This window comes from Ostrea edulis, chromosome 1, assembly GCF_947568905.1.
Source record: "Ostrea edulis chromosome 1, xbOstEdul1.1, whole genome shotgun sequence".
In the NCBI taxonomy this organism is placed as follows: domain Eukaryota; kingdom Metazoa; phylum Mollusca; class Bivalvia; order Ostreida; family Ostreidae; genus Ostrea; species Ostrea edulis.
Window position 1 is genome coordinate 11,452,909 of NC_079164.1, and position 19,956 is coordinate 11,472,864.

The following is a 19,956-nucleotide window of genomic DNA, read 5'->3' on the forward strand; positions in this document are numbered from 1 at the left end:
CCCCCCCCTCCAAGTATCTATAAAAGTTGTAAATTGATAGGAGATTTCCCTCACATGGTTGAGTAAGGAGTTCCACAGTGTGGCTGCTGCATAGCTGAAACACCTTTTACCATACCTAGTTGTTCTTGGTCTTGGAAGTTCCAAGGTCTTTTGGTATCTGAAATTATACCTCGCGTTTCTTAGCTGGACTAAGTCTTGTAGGAACAATGGACTTTGTTTATTTACAATTTTAAAAACTTCAAGGACCATGGCTCTCATACGCCTGGTTTTCAGTGAGGGGAAATTTGATTTATCTAATAGTTGATTATATGTACTAGTATGGTCTTCATAAATAAATCGTAGGGCTCGTTCTTGAATTTTTTTCTATCTATCTATCTATCTATATATATACATGTATATATATATATATATATATATATATATATATATATATATATATAAAAGCACTGAAAAGGCCACGACACTGTTGGTTATTTAAAACTCAAATTTTCGACGCAACCCGCGTCTTTATCAAGAGACATATATTACATAAACAAATAACACGCAAAAACGACAAGTATCGATAAACTACATTGGTGACAAGAGTGATACACTATTGTACTGGGTGATATATATTACAATTTTGTTCACTACAAAAGTGCCATACCAGAGGACAATAACTAAAGTTTGACATGATAAAGGAATGGTAGATAGTGAGTTTGTCCAACCTACAAAGATGTTTCCCTATACGCTTTATTACATTTAATTGACAAGCTGCTTTCTTACAAATATTTGAAATAAGGGAATTAAAATTCAGATTGAAATCAATAGTGACACCAAGCAGCTTCACTTCTTCCTCGCAGGCAAGAGTTGTACCATTTAAAAATCTTTTTGTCCAACAAAACATAAACTATGGCGTGGGCATGGTCAGTCATGGGGCTAGCTGTAAGAACGGTGTTTCTGTTCGTAAGACGATGAGTCGTGAAGAGTGACGAATGTGTTTGTCGTCATTACTGACCAAGCCTCCAGCCACGGAGCAATATATAGCCTGGAATTAGCAGATTACTAGTCAATCTCGCATTTCATTTCACCACAAACGTACAACTCAAAAAAATGAAAGCTTTTCTTGTACTCGTCCTCTTTTGTCTACTGGTGTATACAGTGTCAGGACAAGAAAGCAATGAACGAAGATGGAATAAAATGAAGAACAGACCTCGAGCCCGACTTCTAGATGTTGCAGATAACAAAGAAAATGCTCAAAGTCGAACTCAACAAAAGGAAACCGGTTCAGTGACCAATGGTGATGGAAGCAACCAGTCAGAAAACAGACAAGCAAATCAAGGCCGGAGACCAAACTTTGGACAGCGAAGAAACAGTGGAGGCCAGAGACCAAGCAGAAGGAACAACCGATGGCGGAGACCCTCTAATGGTCGCTCAGAACAACAGAAAGACTGGTCGGTGAGTACTTTTGTTAATTCTCAGTAGTTATCCTCTAAGTAGTTATACACGCAAACATGGTAAAGTGGTTTCCTCAGTATAATTACTGTATGTTTTCATTATTTGCTGTAACATGACCGATTTATCCAAATCTGTTCCACTGTTTCTTTTGCCTTGTTTTAGTCAGGTTTATTTCTTCTTCAAGAAATGTTTGTTTTTTCTCTAATAGTTTGCTGATGTTTTTTGGTCTCTTAAGTACAAATACCACGTCGTTCAAAAGATGGCGTTGGAAGAGGTGTTGGGTGGTCATTAGTCATCCTGCTGGTGAAAGTCAATAAACTGAATTCTAATGTGTCATCAATGTTTTCAGGCCTATTATGAAAAATGACTTTATTGTCTTTTGAGTTGAAAAACTACCTTTTTACTACAATGTGATAGTTGATTAATTTACAGCAAATTAAAATTAATTTAGAATGACCTAACCCAGTATCGTCAAGAAAAGGTCTGTAAATTTCATATGTCCGGTGAAATTATGACGTCATCATTTGTTTGTAGGACGTCCTGAAGACATCGTGGAACACGTCCCTCTCCGAGGGTAGCACCATTAACGAGCGGGGTTTCGTCTCCAACAACAACCAGATAGGCTTCCTAATGTCCAGGGACCCTCTCCTCGCACCTGCAGGATTCAATCACAGCTTTTCTATGATTGATTTTGGATCGGTAAGGTCTTAACTTATCCTATACGTCATAAAAACCTTATAAAGAAAGAGGCATTGCTGGATCCAGTAAGTGTTCTACCAAGCCTCTTTCTTTGCTCCTCACGAAAATATTAACAGCTGTGAAGGAGAAACTTCAAACGTACTGTGCCACTACATATGCCAGAAGTGGTGTAAATCAGATGTGGATTCTAAAATATTCTAAATGACATTTAGTAAACTTGAAATCGCAAAGCTTTTCTCAAATCAACAACATCAAAACGTATTACTTTTCAACACTTTACACAACCATTCCTCACGATAAATTAAAGACAAGGCTTTTTGACATCATAGACAGTTGCTTCTTTAAAAAATGGAAAACGCAAATATTCATATCTAGTGATCAGTCATCCAAAACTTACTTTATTAAACACCACTTTGATTCCACGCACAAGTACTCTGAAGTTGAAATAAAAAAGTATGCTAGAGTTCCTCATAGACAATATCTTTGTAGCATTTGGTGATCAGGTTTTCCAACAGTCTGTTGGAATTCCCATGGGCACGCTTGTGCTCCTTTGTTAGCTGACCAGTTTTTAAATTCTTATGAAGTAAAATGTATTTAAAAACTTCTACGTGAGAAGAAAAAATATCTTGCTGTGGTCTTCAATGCGACATTTAGATATATCGACGACATTTTATCTGTTAACAATAATAATTTTCTTTCATATGTAAATTTGATATATCCCCGTGAACTCGAAATAAAAGACACCACAGAGTCGTCCACTTCTGCTTCATACTTAGACATTTTATTGAAAATAGATATTAACGGCAAACTAACAATTCAACTTAATGACAAACGGGATGATTTCAGCTTCTCCATCGTCAACTTCCCATATTTATGTAGCAATATTCCATCATCACCTGCATATGGTGTTTACATGTATATCTCTCATCTGATTTGATACGCAAGAGCTTGTTCTACGTATGATCAGTTATTAAATTGAGACAGGCTACTGACAAACAAGTTGATGGTGCAAGGGTTTCAACAGTCTCGTTTAAAGTCAGCATTTCGCAAATTCTATGGTCGTTATAACAATCTAGTTTACCAATACAACCTACCAATAGGTGAAATTATATCTGACTTGTTTCATACCGATCGTTAGGTCGTCCTTGGCACACTGATTTTGACTACGGATATCTCCGTTTGCCTGATCAAGATATAGGGCTCACGGCGGGTGTGACCGGTCGACTGGGGATGTTTACTCTTCCTAGGCACCTGATCCCACCTCTGGTATATCCAGGGGTCCGTGTTTGCCCAACTCTCTGTTTTGTATTGCTTATAGACGTTATGAGATTGATCACTGTTCGTTATCTTTACCTTTCATCACAAATACATAAACAATATAGATTTTAAAAAACCGGAAGTTGTCGTCTGAGTTATCTTTTCTTGGCGAAAGAATGGGAAACTGTGCCGCAATTAAACTGGGATTTTATTTAGATAAAACTATTTACACTAGGAATATTTTAGTCTGGATAAGTTCTGGGACATAATTCATAATTTGCATCAGTGCACACGAGGATTTGTGTAACTTTTTTCATGTAAGATGGTTTATTTTTACTTTGTTTATGAATGGGATATGCTCCTTTCGACTCTTCCCTTGTGTATTTATTATATGTGTGAAAGAGAACAGATTTGATAAGATGGGCCTATGTCACAACTAAGAAAGCAGTAGTTCGAATGGAATGTAATCTAATTCATGCCCTCTGTGAGAACATCCACATTCAGATTGAGTTAAGAATATTTTTGTAAAATATCCATCTCTTCGGATTTAATCATTATACCGGTATGTAGTATATGAACATGTTAGTATGAAATACAATCTCTATAGGGTAAAGAAGCAATCCGTGTGGAAGTCTACGAGCCGCCCACCAACAAAGAGAACCAGTCAAACAACACACGTAGCTGGAAGTTCTGGGCCAGAAAGAAGCATCTTTGTTTCATTTTTGACGCACCCATCTCTCTGTTTGAGTTCTCACAGGAACTGCAGCTCCGTTCTTCTATTTCTTGGGTAATTAAATCAATTGGTGTCGTTTCTAATAGATAAAGATGAAGCTTTAGAGTGACGTCTATTAATGGTGCGTTGGCGCAGTCTTCAACGGATATGTTTAACAGTAACACACCTGAGAAATCGTATATAGGTGGAAAGTGCAGAATATGTATTCTAGTAATATTTTGAAATCAAAAACTTTCAAATTTATCTTATGTAGATAAAAAAAAAATACATTTTTATAAGAAAGTAATTTGAAAAAATTCAAACCTGCTAGACGTGAACCGATCAGCAGTGGACACATTAACAAGCTACCCAGCTTATTTATAGTTTCTTTGGTGTTTCAATTTCGGACGTCAGTCATAATGACGATGTAATATTCTTCCTAAATTTACCAGTCAGTCGGCAATGCGCCTTCCATTGCCACCTTTATAGAAGGCTACAATGGCAATATCGGTATCGCCGGGATAATGGACGCACCTTCACTAACTATATCTAAATTCTCGATTATTGGTTTCAGGCAGGACCGATACCACTGGGTAACCTGAAGACATTTGTAGCCAGACAGTCTAACAGAGTGACAGACCTGGGGTCAAACGGGGCCATTGGCCGTCTCTGTGGCAGAGCTGCGGCCCGCGGAATGACCTTCACCGTGGTTGCAGGTGTGTTAACTAAATATTAGCCTACCATTTATTAGTTCACTTCATGCTTCAACCATCAGCATGAGCAGAAACTGTCTTTTGATTTGTTCCCAAATACATGTGGCGGATAAAAAAAAAATCAAAAGGTGGGGGAAGGGGGCAGTGAAGACCCAAGTTTGTACCATATACACCCAAGAATATGGGGGATGAAAACCCGAATGTGGCAAAAAATGACCTTTTTCAAAAAATTATTAGACCGAAAGGGGAGGGGAGGGGGAGTTGCAACCCCCGTAACAACAACCCCCGCCTCCTCTATAGATCCGCCACTGCCAAATACACCACGGAGAGCGCTTATAGAATGAATTCTAGTAACGGTCGTCTGATACTTATTTAGCATTACTTCTATCTTACTTTCAGATTCGTCCGTGACGGAGCCCATGGACACGTTTTTAGTGATGGGACAGGTGGACCCTCTGCAGCCTTTGACTTCAGTTCCATATGAAATTAAGCTCGAACCCGGAATACTTGCTTAAATTCCAAATCGAACAAATCTCAGAAATCCTGTAGCCAGACTTCTGTGTACAATTTTGTTTATTAACTTCTTTTCATACTTTCATACTATATATTATTATTATTATTAACCTGTGGTTTTGCAGCCCTCCCCTTTATATATACGGTAGTACTGGGGGATAACAATATTTTATACGTTTGGTTTACTCGATCAATGGTGCCGTGTTAAGATTTTTGAATAAAATATTATATTGCCATTGTTTGATATTCTTCGTCTCGATTAGAAAAAAATTCGTTATAAAATTCTATTTCGTCCATATCAGCTTTCATTCTTTTTCATATTTAGTCATGCAATACAGACACTAGCTGTTCTGTTCATCATATATATTGTCAACAGAATCCGTTCCTCCAGTAACGAGTACTTGTATTGGGGGGGGGGGGGGGGGGAGAGAGAATGTCATGCCTGTGCATTGCTTGAGATTGCAGTGCATGCAGAAAGTCTATGGCTGTTCTAAAAATTCTAGCGTGAATGGGGAAAGGCTCGGTCTAAATATCAGAGCCCCCCCCCCCCCCCCCCAATAGATATAGCGGTACAGAACCTGGTGGACCCTAACGTTACGCAAATTCACATCAGAAAATGCAATCCTCCAATTCAAGAGGGCAGACTGGGACACGGTATACCTACCTCGATTAACATGGCTGTCAATAGTTATCGAGTTGTCCGTTCTTCATTTTTGATCTTTTAACCTCCAACACTTCATCACGGGAAAGCTAGAACAGAAAATCTTGTATCATTCACCATAAAAAGTTATTAGCCTGGGATTTGTTGTGATTGCGATCCTCTCAGTACGGTAGTGTTTGATATATCTCTGAGGTAGGTAAAATGCGAGAGAATTTAGATTTAAAAGAGATAAACCCAAGGGGAGTATATAACCCAGACTTCATGTACACAGAGTGGGGAGATCTGAAATTTTCAAAATGTGTATTCTTTTTTAAGTAGAAGTAGCTATATCAAATAGTGTACTTCTAAATTTAAAATTCCAATTACAAAGCATGTGTATTACCATGTGTGTATTACAAACCATGTGTGTTACAAACCACGTGTACTGCACTACATAAACTTTTCAGAATGGACTATAGTACAGCGAATATTTTGTTGAGGGGCCGAATTTGTAGCCGACATCTGAACCTTTTGTACATCACTTTCTATTTGTCGTTTCTTTTTCCCGTCACAGACCAAAAATTAAATTTCCCAATCACTTTCTATATATTTACTTTCATTCCGTAACTGAAAATATTCATGTTTAGAATAAACTTTTATTGTTATACTAAGCAAGTAATGATAAAAAGTCTTATTGATATTCATTGAATGTCAACCAGGGGGTACATTGTAAAAAGTACATACAAGTAAATTTACATAAGAAATTAGACAAATATATTTAAACATGGTGTACATAAATACATATATACATGCAGTTTAATATCATGCACACACATACATGTAATCGTAATAATAAAGTTTTAAAGGGAATCAAGTTAGGTAAAACAAAAAAAATAATAATATTATTGATAAGATATTATGAAATTGGGAAGTAATATTTAAAAACACTGAAGAAATCCATAAGATATTTCTTATTTTGCATACACCAGAGTACAGAGATTTGCATTCAATGGTGTTACCATGTACTTGGACGACTATCTCAGATTGTACACAATATGTCTCGAGTTTTGGGGAAGCGGAAGAGATGGGACGAAATTGTTCATTTCCTTGAAAAGTTTGATGTCAAATGTTCGAACGTCTATCAGAAGAGTTTGTTTCAAGAACTCTCTGGGAGGACTCCCACGGGCGTATGATGCTAAGGCTCGCTTTTGGAGGGATTCAATTTGATCCAAATCAGATATTGTCTGTCAGACCTGTGGACCAAACCGAGCATGAAAATATTTAGAATCGGTCTTATATAGAATTTGTAGACTTACCTAATCACTCTGACTCTGATTCAGTGAACGTAGAATAGGTCGACGCTTTGAGGCTTTTTTCAGTTATTAATTTACCCCTTTTTATTAATTTCAATAAAAGTTATATTATCAATAGTGTCCACAAACTTCACATTTGGAACATCTGTTTTGGAGATCCGCCACCATGTACATGTAAATAAGTCTGAACCAGATAAGACTGTATATGTCTTGTAAATCTTATCCAGAAATTACACATTTTAACACTGACCTCTATATTTACTTTCATTTCGGGATTTTACAATGTAAATTACATAACTTTTAGAGGCCTACTCTCCTTCCAGACTTTGAGGTTCTGCTTGGGGCAGTAAGGTACTAAACTCTAAAGTACCATCTTCTATCTTGAGGAGGACTCCATATTTGGGTCAGATAGGTCGAACTGTGGAGAGGCCATACATACCTAGCAGACAAATCGTACTTCTTTTTCAATGAAAACTTCAAGACAGGGTGGAGGTGAAAGTGACTTAGACAAGCACAGACAAACATACACGGTGCGCATCATGCGGCCATATAGCAAATAAAAATCAAGTATGCATTTATAAAAATGTCATTTATTTTTCTTATCTTAGATGGCTTTTTTGTTGAATTTTCACTGTTTGTTTTTCAGTCTAAGTCTTGTTGCGAGTCTTGTAAATCTGAGTCTTCAACACTGGTATTAGTCCTGAAAGATTTTTATGATTTTGACAACAGAAAGAGTTCTGAATTTCGGGAGAGTTTCGATACGTTTTATTTATCTACTTGTTGTCTGGGCCCCAATGTTCAGGGCGAACAGTATGCAGTACTATTCAACAGTATCCCGAAAACCATGCATAATGATGATTAATTAACATGAAATTATTTGTGTTTAGAATTTTTTTGTCTGGTATAATACATGTATATATCTGATTACTTACAAGTGCCTTTTCAGTATTGTCCTCGGAATCTTATATATACATAATTATACAAGTAATCGGTACTTACATGTATATAAGATTATTTGGGCTATAGATTAGAAATTAACACATAAACATTCGATTCTACATACTATTAATTTCAAAACGAGTTCATTTCCTGACATAAAAAGGACAACATGGAGGGACGGGGTTATATATGTAGAATTACTTAAAACGTGCGGAGAGATTTACAAAGAGGTGTTATTCTATGCCCTCTATAGATATGCACCAAAATTCACACCTGTAACTGTTGCATTTTAAAAGATATTTCAACTGTAGTTGAAAATCCCCATGGAATTTTACTGGGATTTTCACTCCTAACACCAATCCCACCATAATCTAAGGGGGAAATAAATCTAATAGGAGTATTCTTCCGTAGGATTAACTTGTGATGGGATGATATGTCACCAGAAAAAATAGAAGAAAATGTCCCATTGGAAGACGAGATAGGAGAAAATTTCCCATTGAAGCTCCAAGAGGCAATTTTTATCCCACGAACAAATTTACATTGTACATGTATTAATAAAATCTATGGAAAACAGCATTTCGAAGTTGTTGATTTTTTTTCGATTGTTTGGTTGTTGTTTTTTTTTTGGTTTTTTTTTGGGGGGGGGGGGTTTTTTACTGTTATATGATTCTTGAACAAGTTCTTAAAATCAAGGAATATATGTTTAGTTTACATTTATTAAGCTAATTATTATTATTAATGTGTTTATATAATAGGATAAACTTCTCAAGCATGCGGAATAATAAATAAAATTTGTCTGCATTAATCATCTTCCCCAATTTTCAATTCGCAAGGACCCCGGCCTTTGCAATATTTGTCATCAGAAATTGAGTAAACAGTGACCACGCCCCCAATAGATAGATAATGGGTTGTCCAGTTTTGTTTTGTTTTTTAATATAAGTATATCTATTTTCTGTTTCTTTTATAGCGAGCGCAGCGAGCCAGCGCGGAGCGCTGGCTCGGAGCGCTGGCTCGTACTGCGAGCTCTAATGACTAGAGCGCGGGAAATAATCCGAGCTAAATCTCAACCTCTAACAAGATTTTTTTTTTTAACGCCAATCCCAGAAGTCCCCCGTACAAAATGGCGGATGGTTCGATTCGTAAATTAATAATTAAAAAAATCTTTGAAGTATTACGAACCTTTCTTATTTTAAAGGAAAGGATGACAATCGTATTCTTCCCCCTTTCTTTTTAAAATATTGTCTAAAGAAATATAAACAGTCACGTCACAACTACCAGGCTACGTCACAACACGCTCGTTGCATTTCCCGCTAAATAGCCCAGCAGATTATGTCTATATATGGAAAAATCTTTCAGTTGGTGATGCAAGCATCAAACTTGGTACATATATTAACCAAACATAGTTGAATAAATAAAGCACGTTCGCCACCCGAAAAAAACAATATGGCGGCCATTTTTCAAGATGGCGGCGGCCTACATTAAGATATTGCATATTCCTTCCTCTATTGTTTGTTAAAGGTGACATTGTGTTTTTTATTTTCGGAATTCGAGCTTTTTTTTGTCTTCCAAACATGATGAGAGACATTTGTGAATCGTTACGTAATGAAATGCCGGCCATTTTTTTCAAAATGGTGCCAAAGCATTATGTAAGTGTTCAGTACCCAATAATTTGTTTTGTGCTTTTGTTTTTAATTGAGTAAAACACCGCTTATTCATTATTGAAGGAGTATTTTATACGGTTTTAATCTTCAAGAGATATTTATTTAAAAGAGTGACAGTCGAAGCACAACCAGGGCACTCTGGTGACGTCACTGCTGTGGAACTCAGCATGTGGTCCAACATTAGCTTTACTATTAAGTATTCTTTTATAAAGGTAGTAAATAGTATTAGTAAGATAGCCGCATCTGAATAGACAGGATGTGCCAGCGCAGGAGAGCCGAGCCAAGGGTAATGGGACAATTGTTACCTGGATGGTGTACAGATCTCACGGGTCTTAAACAATGTTGGATGAACGATCGGGCTAGATGTAGGGGTAAATTTACCATGAACCTAGTTGAATCCCATATTTCAATGTGCTTTGGATAATTTAAGGTGGTAAAAGGATATACCCTCGGCCTTAAACATTGTCAGTTTCTAGATTATAAAACGTCAGTTGCAATATATACGCTGATACATCTATGACCTTTAGTTTGAAAAATGGCAAATGTAAGACAATTGTCATCAAACTTGGAGACAGACTGGAGTAAATGTTGTCTCTGTCAGATTGATAAAGATGAAGATCTTAAATCTCCTCCAACCCGTTACGAAACGGACAGATAATGATGGGTACGTTATGATTGCAAGAAATATTCCTATCTTCCATGCGATTCATCAGATGCCAATCAAACTAAACCCGAATCGGTTAGATCAAGGTGGTGGAATAGAGGAAACACTAAGGGAAAACAATGCTAAATATCATCAAAGCTGTAGACTTTCATTTAGCAATAGTAAGCTTGAAAGGGCACGCAAACGATCTGCTACAAATATGTCTGATGATGCCCATAGTGTACCTACAAAAAGTAGACGGAGTTCTCTTGAAGATAAAGTATGTTTCTTGTGTGAAAAAGATACTCCAAAATCTTAATTTCGTCATGCTATGACGATGGTAAATATCATCGATTAAATGAATGTGCCAGAAACTTGAATAACGTTAGATTGATGACCAGATTAAGTGGTGGGGATATAGTTGCTCAGGAACTAAAATATCATCGCTCTTGTCTCACAACCTTTTACAACAGGGAGAGAGCTCGTTTTGCAAGTCAAAGTAGTGCGGAAAAAATGGCAACAAGAGAGAAGGAGGCCCATCCTATCGTCTTTTCAGTGCTTCTTGTCTACATTGTTGAGTCGAAAATAGGTACTGACGGTCCGATGGTTTTTCGCTTGGCTGACCTTGTGAGCCTCTATAATCAAGGTTTGATACAATCGGGAATAGAAGCGTCAATTATAAAATCCACGAGACTTAAAGACAAGTTGTAGGAAGAGATCCCTGGACTAGAAGCTCACAAAAAAGGTAGGGATATGTTATTAGCCTACAAGGAAGACGTCGGCGAAGCATTATCACAGGCGATGGACTATTCGGAGGCACTGATATTAGCGAACGCAGCAAAGATATTGCGTAAACGTATGCTGGAACATAAAATGCCTTTCAAGGATCTTTCCATGACAGTTGTATTGAAGATTCAATGCCATCTCTTCTTGTACAGTTTGTTTGCATGATTGAGCATGGTGCTGATATAAAATCTCAGCTAAGATTTGGTGCTTCGAAAACGGACTTAGCAATGGCACAGCTGCTTCAGTACAACTGTTACGCAAAATACAGAGAAGAGTCAAAACCTTTCAGGCATTCTAAAGACCGTGAGACGCCATTTCCTGTATTTATCGGTATGTCAACTTATTCAAAAACCAGGAAAAAGATATTTGATGAAATGTTTCATGATCGCGGTCTTAGCGTCTCTTATGATAGGGTGCTTGAAATATCTGCTCAACTAAGGGATGCAGTGGTCTCCCAATTCTATACGGAAGGTGTTGTTTGTCCATCAAATCTTAGAAAGAATATTTTCACTACTGCTGCTATGGATAATATTGACCACAATCCATCTTCAACGTCTGCATCAACATCATTTCATGGAACTAGTATATCCATCTTTCAGCATCTAACATCGGATAACAAAGGTGAGGTGCGGGAGAAATTACCAGTAAATTCGAAATCTAAAATGGTTCCAGAACTACCGGACTCATTTACCAACATACAATCAGTTTTTTTCTCTGATAAACACCCTAAGCCTTCGAGAGTTGATAGTCCTGTTTCAGTTCCAAGTTTACAGCTTCAGCCAGAATATGAATGATTACAAAAGGTCAGTCTCATTGAATCCGTAAACGAGCATGAAATCAATGTAACATGGTCATCACATTTTGCATCTTAAGGTAGAAGCCCACCTTTTGAAGTTAGTATAGCATCTTTGTTACCATTACTCCGGGACCAATCACACTCAGTTGCCACAATCAGACATGTAATGGATAAAATTAGTGATATTGTTGCTATTTTGAATCCTGGTCAGGTCCCAGTGATTGCTGCTGATCAGCCTATCTATGCAACAGCCAAATAAATTCAATGACACAGGCCAGAACGTTATGGTGAAGACAAGTTTATCATGATGTTTGGAGGGTTGCATATTGAGATGTCAGCTTTTAAATCAAACGATTCACTCTTGCAGGATAGTGGTTGGACTGGTGCTCTTGTAGAGTCTGGGGTAACAACGCCTGGTACAGCTGAATCATTTTTATCTGCTTCCAGTGTTACTCGAACACGCCAAATACACCAGGTAACATCATGCTGTTTATATAAACTTATAATAAATGAGGCCTATGAAAATTATGCCACAGAGGGAAATGAGAGCAGTCTTTCCAAAGAAGACTGGGTGAAGAAACGTGAAGCGGAAAGTCCACAGTTTCAGTTTGGGAATTTGATCCTTTGTGTGGAGTTGCCTATATTTTTGCTGATTCGTTCTTTTCGAGAGGCAGACTGTTTGCTTTACCTACAGTCTCTGCAAGGAGAGTAGGATGTAATTGTACATAGGGTAATTAGTACTGCCTTTTTGTAGTTTTGACTCGTTATGGTGTCCAGTTGTACGCATTTTTACATCAAATGTGCGATTTTCAGTTGCACCATCAGTATTTCCAATTCACGAATACGGTATGGCCGCCATCTTGAAAAATTATAGCCGCCATTTCTAGATATTTGGTGGCTAACGTGCTTTTTTGATAAAATAGTGTCTAAGGATGTTTCATACCAAATTTCATGCTTGCATCACCTACTGAAAGATTGTTAGGGTTATCTGCTTAGCTAAAACTGGTTCCTATATTGGCGAGAAGAGCACAATCGGAACTCCTCGAATGTCTCGCGCAATCTATGTCGAGTGCGCGAGACATTCGAGGAGTTCCGATTGGAGAAGAGCAAGACAGTAATCCTACGTATTGACAGTGAACCAGATCAGTTTTCCTTGTTTTCAATATAAATTTTTTGAAAATGTATTCAGATATGCTGCGCTCGCCCCAACGGTCACACCGTAATCATATTAACTTTGTCGCAGATATTTTATCAATAGGGAAACTAGATCATCAGAGAAACTTTAGGATTAATCTGAACTCTAATGCTGTAATAAGCACATGTAAGTGTGTGTACCCGGGGGTCAATAAGAAAAAGAATTAACCAGTGAAACACATCTTTTGAAAATCTTATTCGCAATATTTGTTAAATTGGAAAGGGAGGATGAAAACAAAGCACAATTTTTCTTGATTTTTACGAATAAAACAAGAACAACTTGCTTTGCACTTTTGATGTTGGTCCCCAATATTAAGTACCAGTTTAAATGAACGATGGCAGGTTCTCGAGGACAATTTTTCGGAACAATTTATAAAAGGTGCATGCATGTAACTAAATATATTTTGTCAGAGAAAGGAATTTTGGAAAGTAAAATATACATGTTTTCACTATGAATGACGAATATAACGAGAGCAATTTAGGAGCAAAACTTTCTTTATAGAGGAAATTCGGAAATCAGATGAAATGTTCTATAAGTATAAACTCCTTGGAGACTCTGCGATTCTGCAGTAAATGTAATATATCAAAATTTTGGTAGGTTCTTGATTTAGAATGTTATGTTGAAACTTAGATCAGGACATTTTGCTGCTAACAATTTTTTATAAGTAAGCTCTAAAGACTCCACGAAGAACTCTGAAATCTACAGGTTGGGAACACTTCCCCTACAACGAGATATTCTCGCGAAAACGCGATTATTCCTCTCTAGCGAGAGTAAATATATCCCATACAACTGAGAAAAACACCCGTGGAATACATCTCTTCGTGTTTCACGTGAAAAGAAGAAAAAGTGCTAAAATGTCTGATACTTCTGCAAATATATTAATCAAAACAAAAACACTCACGATGTGTATTGGATTTCAGACTGCTTCCCTCTTACGCAGCAAATTTGATATGCAATTTCTTGACTTGCTGTGTTGTCAATTTTATAGAGACAAATCGTGTCATGTTGAGTGTGTGTCACACTCATTCAGCATTGCACAGAATTGGCCATTATTTTCAATAAAGACACCAAAACACCTGTTTATGGTAATGTTTACTTTCTCGCTAAAGAGGGATAATCACATTTTAGCGAGATCTCGCTTATGGGGAAGTGCTCCCAACCTGATCTAAGCGATATTACACTAATTAACACTGTGCTTACAGGCTGTGATATTACACTGATACATTGCTTATAGGCTGTGGCTTTTTTCTTTTTCGAAATATCATGTACAAGATGCATGGTAACTGTCTTGAAATAAATTATTTAGACAAGGGTTAGAAAATATGATGCCAAGCCCTTTTCATGTTTCAATCCGATCCCAGGTATCACTTTTATTTCTAGATAGTTATACTGTCGGTGTACTTTGTTTATCCTGCAACCACAAGATTTTACCTGTCAAAAATTTTTCATATTAGTTTAGAAAAGAAACAGAATAGTTGCTTTAACAGATGTGTTGCTTACACATGATGAAAACTGTGAGCATGTCACAGTAGAACAGGAAGTGGCATAGACCAAGTAAAGCTTTAGATTATTAGAGTTATGTCACAGTAGAACAGGAAGTGGCATAGACCAAATAAAGCTTTAGATTATTAGAGTTATGTCACAGTAGAACAGGAAGTGGCATAGACCAAATAAAGCTTTAGATTATTAGAGTTATGTCACAGTAGAACAGGAAGTGGCATAGACCAAATAAAGCTTTAGATTATTAGAGTTATGTCACAGTAGAACAGGAAGTGGCATAGACCAAATAAAGCTTTAGATTATTAGAGTTATGCCACAGTAGAACAGGAAGTGGCATAGACCAAATAAAGCTTTAGATTATTAGAGTTATGCCACAGTAGAACAGGAAGTGGCATAGACCAAATAAAGCTTTAGATTATTAGAGTTATGTCACAGTAGAACAGGAAGTGGCATAGACCAAATAAAGCTTTAGATTATTAGAGTTATGTCACAGTAGAACAGGAAGTGGCATAGACCAAATAAAGCTTTAGATTATTAGAGTTATGTCACAGTAGAACAGGAAGTGGCATAGACCAAATAAAGCTTTAGATTATTAGTTATGTCACAGTAGAACAGGAAGTAGCAAAGACCAAATAAAGCTTTAGATTATTAGAGTTACCTTCCCGAGGTCAATAAAAAGGGTAGTTGCAGGTTTAAATTGTCTTTCCATAGATATTTTTACTTAATTATATATTATGTATTCTTTTTTGTAATTGTATTTTAATACACTTATCTTTTGAGGGGCTGTGTTATAGTATGGGTTTGTCCATCCATCTGTTAGCTTTTTTGTGTCCAGATCATATTTTTCACGCTAGGAACATCAAACATTTAGATAACATCTTCTTTAGTGCTATTATCCTGTGGAGATCTGGGTTGGAATAGGTCCTCACAGTACCCCTTGCTTGCTGTAAGAGACGACTAAATAGGGCATGTCTTCGGATGAGACTGCAAAAACGAAGGCTCTGTGTCACAGCAGTTGTGGCATGATAAAGATCCCTCCCTGCTCAAAGAGCATAGGCCTAAATTTTGCAGCCCTTCACTGGCAATGGTGATGTCTCCATATGAGAGAAAAATTATCGAGAGGGACGTTAAACAATACTCAATCAAACTTGGTCAGCTGATGCATCTTGTTGGGGGGGAGGGTGTATAAAAAATTAGACACTGCAACGTCGATTGAAATTTTATAGCTATAATATTCAGATTGTGTCTGTGTCAAACATGTATCTTGAGCACTGTAAGGCCAAGGAACATCAGACTTTGTCAGTTGCTGTATCTTGGGGGTAAGGTGTATTACAATCTCAAAAGCAGGTCACTGGCCTCATTTTGGAATTGCAATTGACAGTGTCAGAGCCTGTAATTTCAAACATGCAAACTCAGGTGTATATCATTTGTATTCAGTTGCAGATGGGGTATTATGCATCCCAGGGGTGCATTTTTTTTTCCATTCATATCTCCATTTGTTTATTTTTCACTCAATTTCATTTTTTTGTACGTGAGCATAGCTAAATAAAATTTACACTGTATTTAAATTCTTTACAGAACACAAGGACTTATTAGATCTGGTGCTTTGAGGAGGGAGAAGATCCCGCTCTGGTTTAATGTATATGAAGCTTTCCCACCATTAGACACCTTTAATCCAGAAGGGAAGGAGCCGGATATCGCTAAAAGGATCAAAAGAATTAATTATCCAGAGGACTTAATTAGATTGTAAGGAATGATTATATTCATGTACATATCATTAATAAATCGAATAAGTTGTAGAGAAATATACAACATTATATACATATTTCTGCTTATAGTTTTTCCTTTCATTTTTCTTATCTCTTTCCAGAAAATTTTATGATGAATACAGCAGTCCGGAGGTTGTGAACCTAGAAAGCAATGTAGACACATTAAGTCAAAAGTAGGACACATTTTATATTTTTTGTTTTTATGAAATTCGAACTTCATTCTTTTCAAAGACATCTTTGTATAAAACATATATATTATGTTTACTCCTCCTTGGCACTTGATCCCATTTTTGGTTTGTTCAGGGGTCCATATTTGCGTTACTATTACTTTTGTATTCTTTAAAGAATTTGAAATTGATTACTGTAAAAATGTAACTTCTTATTCCCACTTTAAGGATATGTGAGATTGATCATTGTTATTTGCACCTTTTCATGTTTCTTTTAATTGAAAGCGTATTTTTTTCCATTTTGTTGTGTTGGTTAATAGGTAATACCTATTAGCATTTTAAAACCACAAATGTCAAAAACTGGTAAATTAAATTGATTAACCTATTTCTACTAGGTTTGCTAAGGGATATATTGCCAAAAAGAGTTCACTATTGAAAAAGAAACAAGAAATGTCAGAATCTGGACATGCTGAGGAAAGACTAGCACCCTCAGAAGAGAATGAGGAAGAGACTGAACCAGATGTTAGTTTTGAAGATATGCTGAAGGTCTTTGCATATGATCACAATCTCGGTATGAAGGAGGAAGACATCCAGAGACAGAGAAAGGTACATTTATAGTAATTCAGTACGATTCATAGCTAGATAGCTAGACTGATATCATGATCTAGAACGATGGTATGCAAATGTTGGGGACCAAATCCCAGTACATGCTAAATTTTGTGGTACTGAAATTTGACTCTGTACCGAGAAAGTAAAGTTATATTTAAAATGTATTAAAGTAGATTTACCTAATTTGTATGTATAGTTCGACTCTACTACAAGTGTATACTAAAAAAAAATGTTATGTGTTTATTGTTATTTTCAAATCGGAAATCACACAGAAAAAAGGATATTGTTGAATCACATGAATTTGTGGTGGCCAATTTTCATGGAAAGTCCAGATTGTACGAGTGTGTTAATTTAAACTGTATTTATTTAAAAAAAAAAAAAACCAAGTACATGATTAGATATATATCATTTGAATACGTCAGTTTCGAGATACGAACTCTTCCATATAGGAGGTGCATTTAGTGGAACTTTGAATGCCTAAGTGGGACAGAGTGGATATACAGCCAACGAGGAAGACGATGAAATGTATTAAAAGCGGCTTCTCTTTAAATATGTAAATGTGGGAAATACTAAATACTATCGAAAGAAATGTTTTACCGAAGTGGAAACATACAAACAATGTCATATTTGCAAGAAATATCTTGGATATGGTACTTATTACCAGCGAAATAACGTGATAGGATAAGAATTCTATGTATTTAATTACTCCCTAAATACTTATCACTTCCTTTGTTTGTGTATCAATCGAATTCGGGTTATCAAACAGCGTGTGAAAAACTTACTGAGTACATTCACTTACGCTGTGATGAATATCTGTCCCACCCCCGCGTGTAAACAAATTCTTTCGCGCCTTACTATGTACGAGAGTTCTCCAAAGGGAAATAACTCGGACGTATCTCGAAACCGACGTATTGTGGAGATAAAAAAAAACGATACCAGTTTGTTGGGATGTAATTTCATGGATACATTGAAATATTAGAGTTTGTATTTTGTGGTACATGTAGTTGGCAATTCATGGGATAGGGGGACAATTTAACCTCCACAAAACTTAATAATGCCACTGTAGGTGGTGCTGAAAAATTCATTTGTCATGTTATACTTAGGTGCATGGTAGGAACCCACGGGTTTTCTCTCCAGAGAGAAAACCTGTGGGTTTCGACGATGACCTAGGTGATGTAGGAACATTCTTTATCACTAATGATTGCAAATATTTTTTATTTTCACTGTAAACAATATATAAATGATATTCTGGGTATCCTGATCAGTCTTGTTCAGTCCTTGCTGTTTTGATACAGCCATTGTTTGTGTTGAGAAAAATTATTTTACATGCACATAGTTGTTTCCTGCACAATGTTATTTGTTACCAAATTTATTATCTGATTTGAGTTTGGTATCAAATTTTGATACATAAACGATTTAGTAGAGTACCTTAAAACATGTACAAATCATACCATGATACTACCCATTGAAGAGGTCCCCTCTAGTTTAGACTTATTTGTAGTTAATGACACCGAGTGTGGATGTTCATGTTCCCAGGAAATTTTGATTCAATAATTTTTCTGAGAGTTATGCCCCCTTTGAACTTAGAATTTCGAGCCTGTTTGTCCTGTTCTTGTCGGCGCAACTCCTCCGAGACCGCTCAACAGAATTTCGTGAAACTTTGTAGTTAATACGGACACCCTGTGTAGATGTGCATATTCCCAGGAAATTCCGATTCAGTAATCTTTCTGGGAGTTATGCCCCTTTTGAACTCAGATTTCCTGTTCTTGCAGTAATGCATAGCGTTATCATTCATTATGTGAGGCATTGTCAAGCAATGTTGGAGCATGGAGTATGTGACCTTGCTCACTTTTGCTTTCATTTTTCCAGTACACATAAATGATGGAAAAGTTTTATTTGACAAATTCAAAACTACACTGGTGAAAATGAAAGTTTAAAAAAAAGCATTTAAAATAGTTTTTAAGTGATACAATGTATTAAGAAAATTTTAGAAAGAAAACGGTGTGAGATATAAGGAAAAAATAATGTGTTCTATTAATCGACAATGACGTATTGTAGACATCCGCATTTAGCTGTAAATATTATTGAGACTGTGTTATACATGGTCTCTTTTATGAAATAAAACGACATTTAGTCTCATTTAACAACTTGAAAATTTTGATTTTTATGGAGTCCTAACAGCGTGGTTACCATATACGCATGTATAGTCCTTTCAAATTACTATCTCTATCAATACAACACGTTTTACGTCAGTGATTTATGATTCACAGTAGTGAGAAATTAACTCGATTCCACGATTTATTCTTTTTGATTGCTTCATTACAATTTGAAATTATTTACAAAGAAAATTTTACCTTTAACTTTTCAGAAGAAGAGAAGAGAGAGTATTCAAATGAGGGAGCAAAAAGTGGACGTTCGAAAACAATACAGACCAGAATCCATTATAGGAACCTGGGACGAGCTGGACAAATCGTGATCATTACACATTAAAAACATACATTTTGTTTTACTCTCCTTACATAAATTTTTTAACCTTAGCATTTAAAAAAAATGGAAAAGCGTGAGAATTTTTTACCCACGTGTGAGAGCACGAGACGGGCTTGAAAA

General features: G+C 36.5%; 2 protein-coding genes across 2 annotated transcripts; both read left to right on the forward strand.

The window, feature by feature from the left end:
- Window positions 1-1,092: 1,092 nt before the first annotated feature.
- On the forward strand, window positions 1,093-5,333 carry LOC125664365 (uncharacterized). Its single transcript, XM_048897090.2, has 5 exons — window positions 1,093-1,437; window positions 1,972-2,136; window positions 4,001-4,180; window positions 4,680-4,821; window positions 5,218-5,333. Exons 1-5 carry the CDS (start codon window positions 1,093-1,095, stop codon window positions 5,331-5,333), a joined length of 948 nt encoding a protein of 315 aa, XP_048753047.2.
- Window positions 5,334-13,588: 8,255 nt separating this feature from the next.
- LOC125664106 (probable 28S ribosomal protein S23, mitochondrial) lies at window positions 13,589-19,853 on the forward strand. Its single transcript, XM_048896652.2, has 5 exons — window positions 13,589-13,682; window positions 16,383-16,550; window positions 16,675-16,746; window positions 17,136-17,346; window positions 19,718-19,853. Exons 1-5 carry the CDS (start codon window positions 13,639-13,641, stop codon window positions 19,823-19,825), a joined length of 603 nt encoding a protein of 200 aa, XP_048752609.1. The 5' UTR covers window positions 13,589-13,638; the 3' UTR covers window positions 19,826-19,853.
- Window positions 19,854-19,956: the final 103 nt, after the last annotated feature.

What these genes read in the sequence shown, in the direction of transcription:
- LOC125664365 (XM_048897090.2), top strand. Translation starts at nt 1,093, where the DNA reads ATGAAAGCTTTTCTTGTACTCGTCCTCTTTTGTCTACTGGTGTATACA. An exon ending in AACAACAGAAAGACTGGTCG is followed by an intron (nt 1,438 to 1,971) that starts GTGAGTACTTTT and finishes ATTTGTTTGTAG; the next exon opens with GACGTCCTGAAGACATCGTG. An exon ending in TCCGTTCTTCTATTTCTTGG is followed by an intron (nt 4,181 to 4,679) that starts GTAATTAAATCA and finishes TATTGGTTTCAG; the next exon opens with GCAGGACCGATACCACTGGG.
- LOC125664106 (XM_048896652.2), top strand. Translation starts at nt 13,639, where the DNA reads ATGGCAGGTTCTCGAGGACAATTTTTCGGAACAATTTATAAAAG. An exon ending in CCAGAGGACTTAATTAGATT is followed by an intron (nt 16,551 to 16,674) that starts GTAAGGAATGAT and finishes ATCTCTTTCCAG; the next exon opens with AAAATTTTATGATGAATACA. An exon ending in ACATCCAGAGACAGAGAAAG is followed by an intron (nt 17,347 to 19,717) that starts GTACATTTATAG and finishes TTAACTTTTCAG; the next exon opens with AAGAAGAGAAGAGAGAGTAT.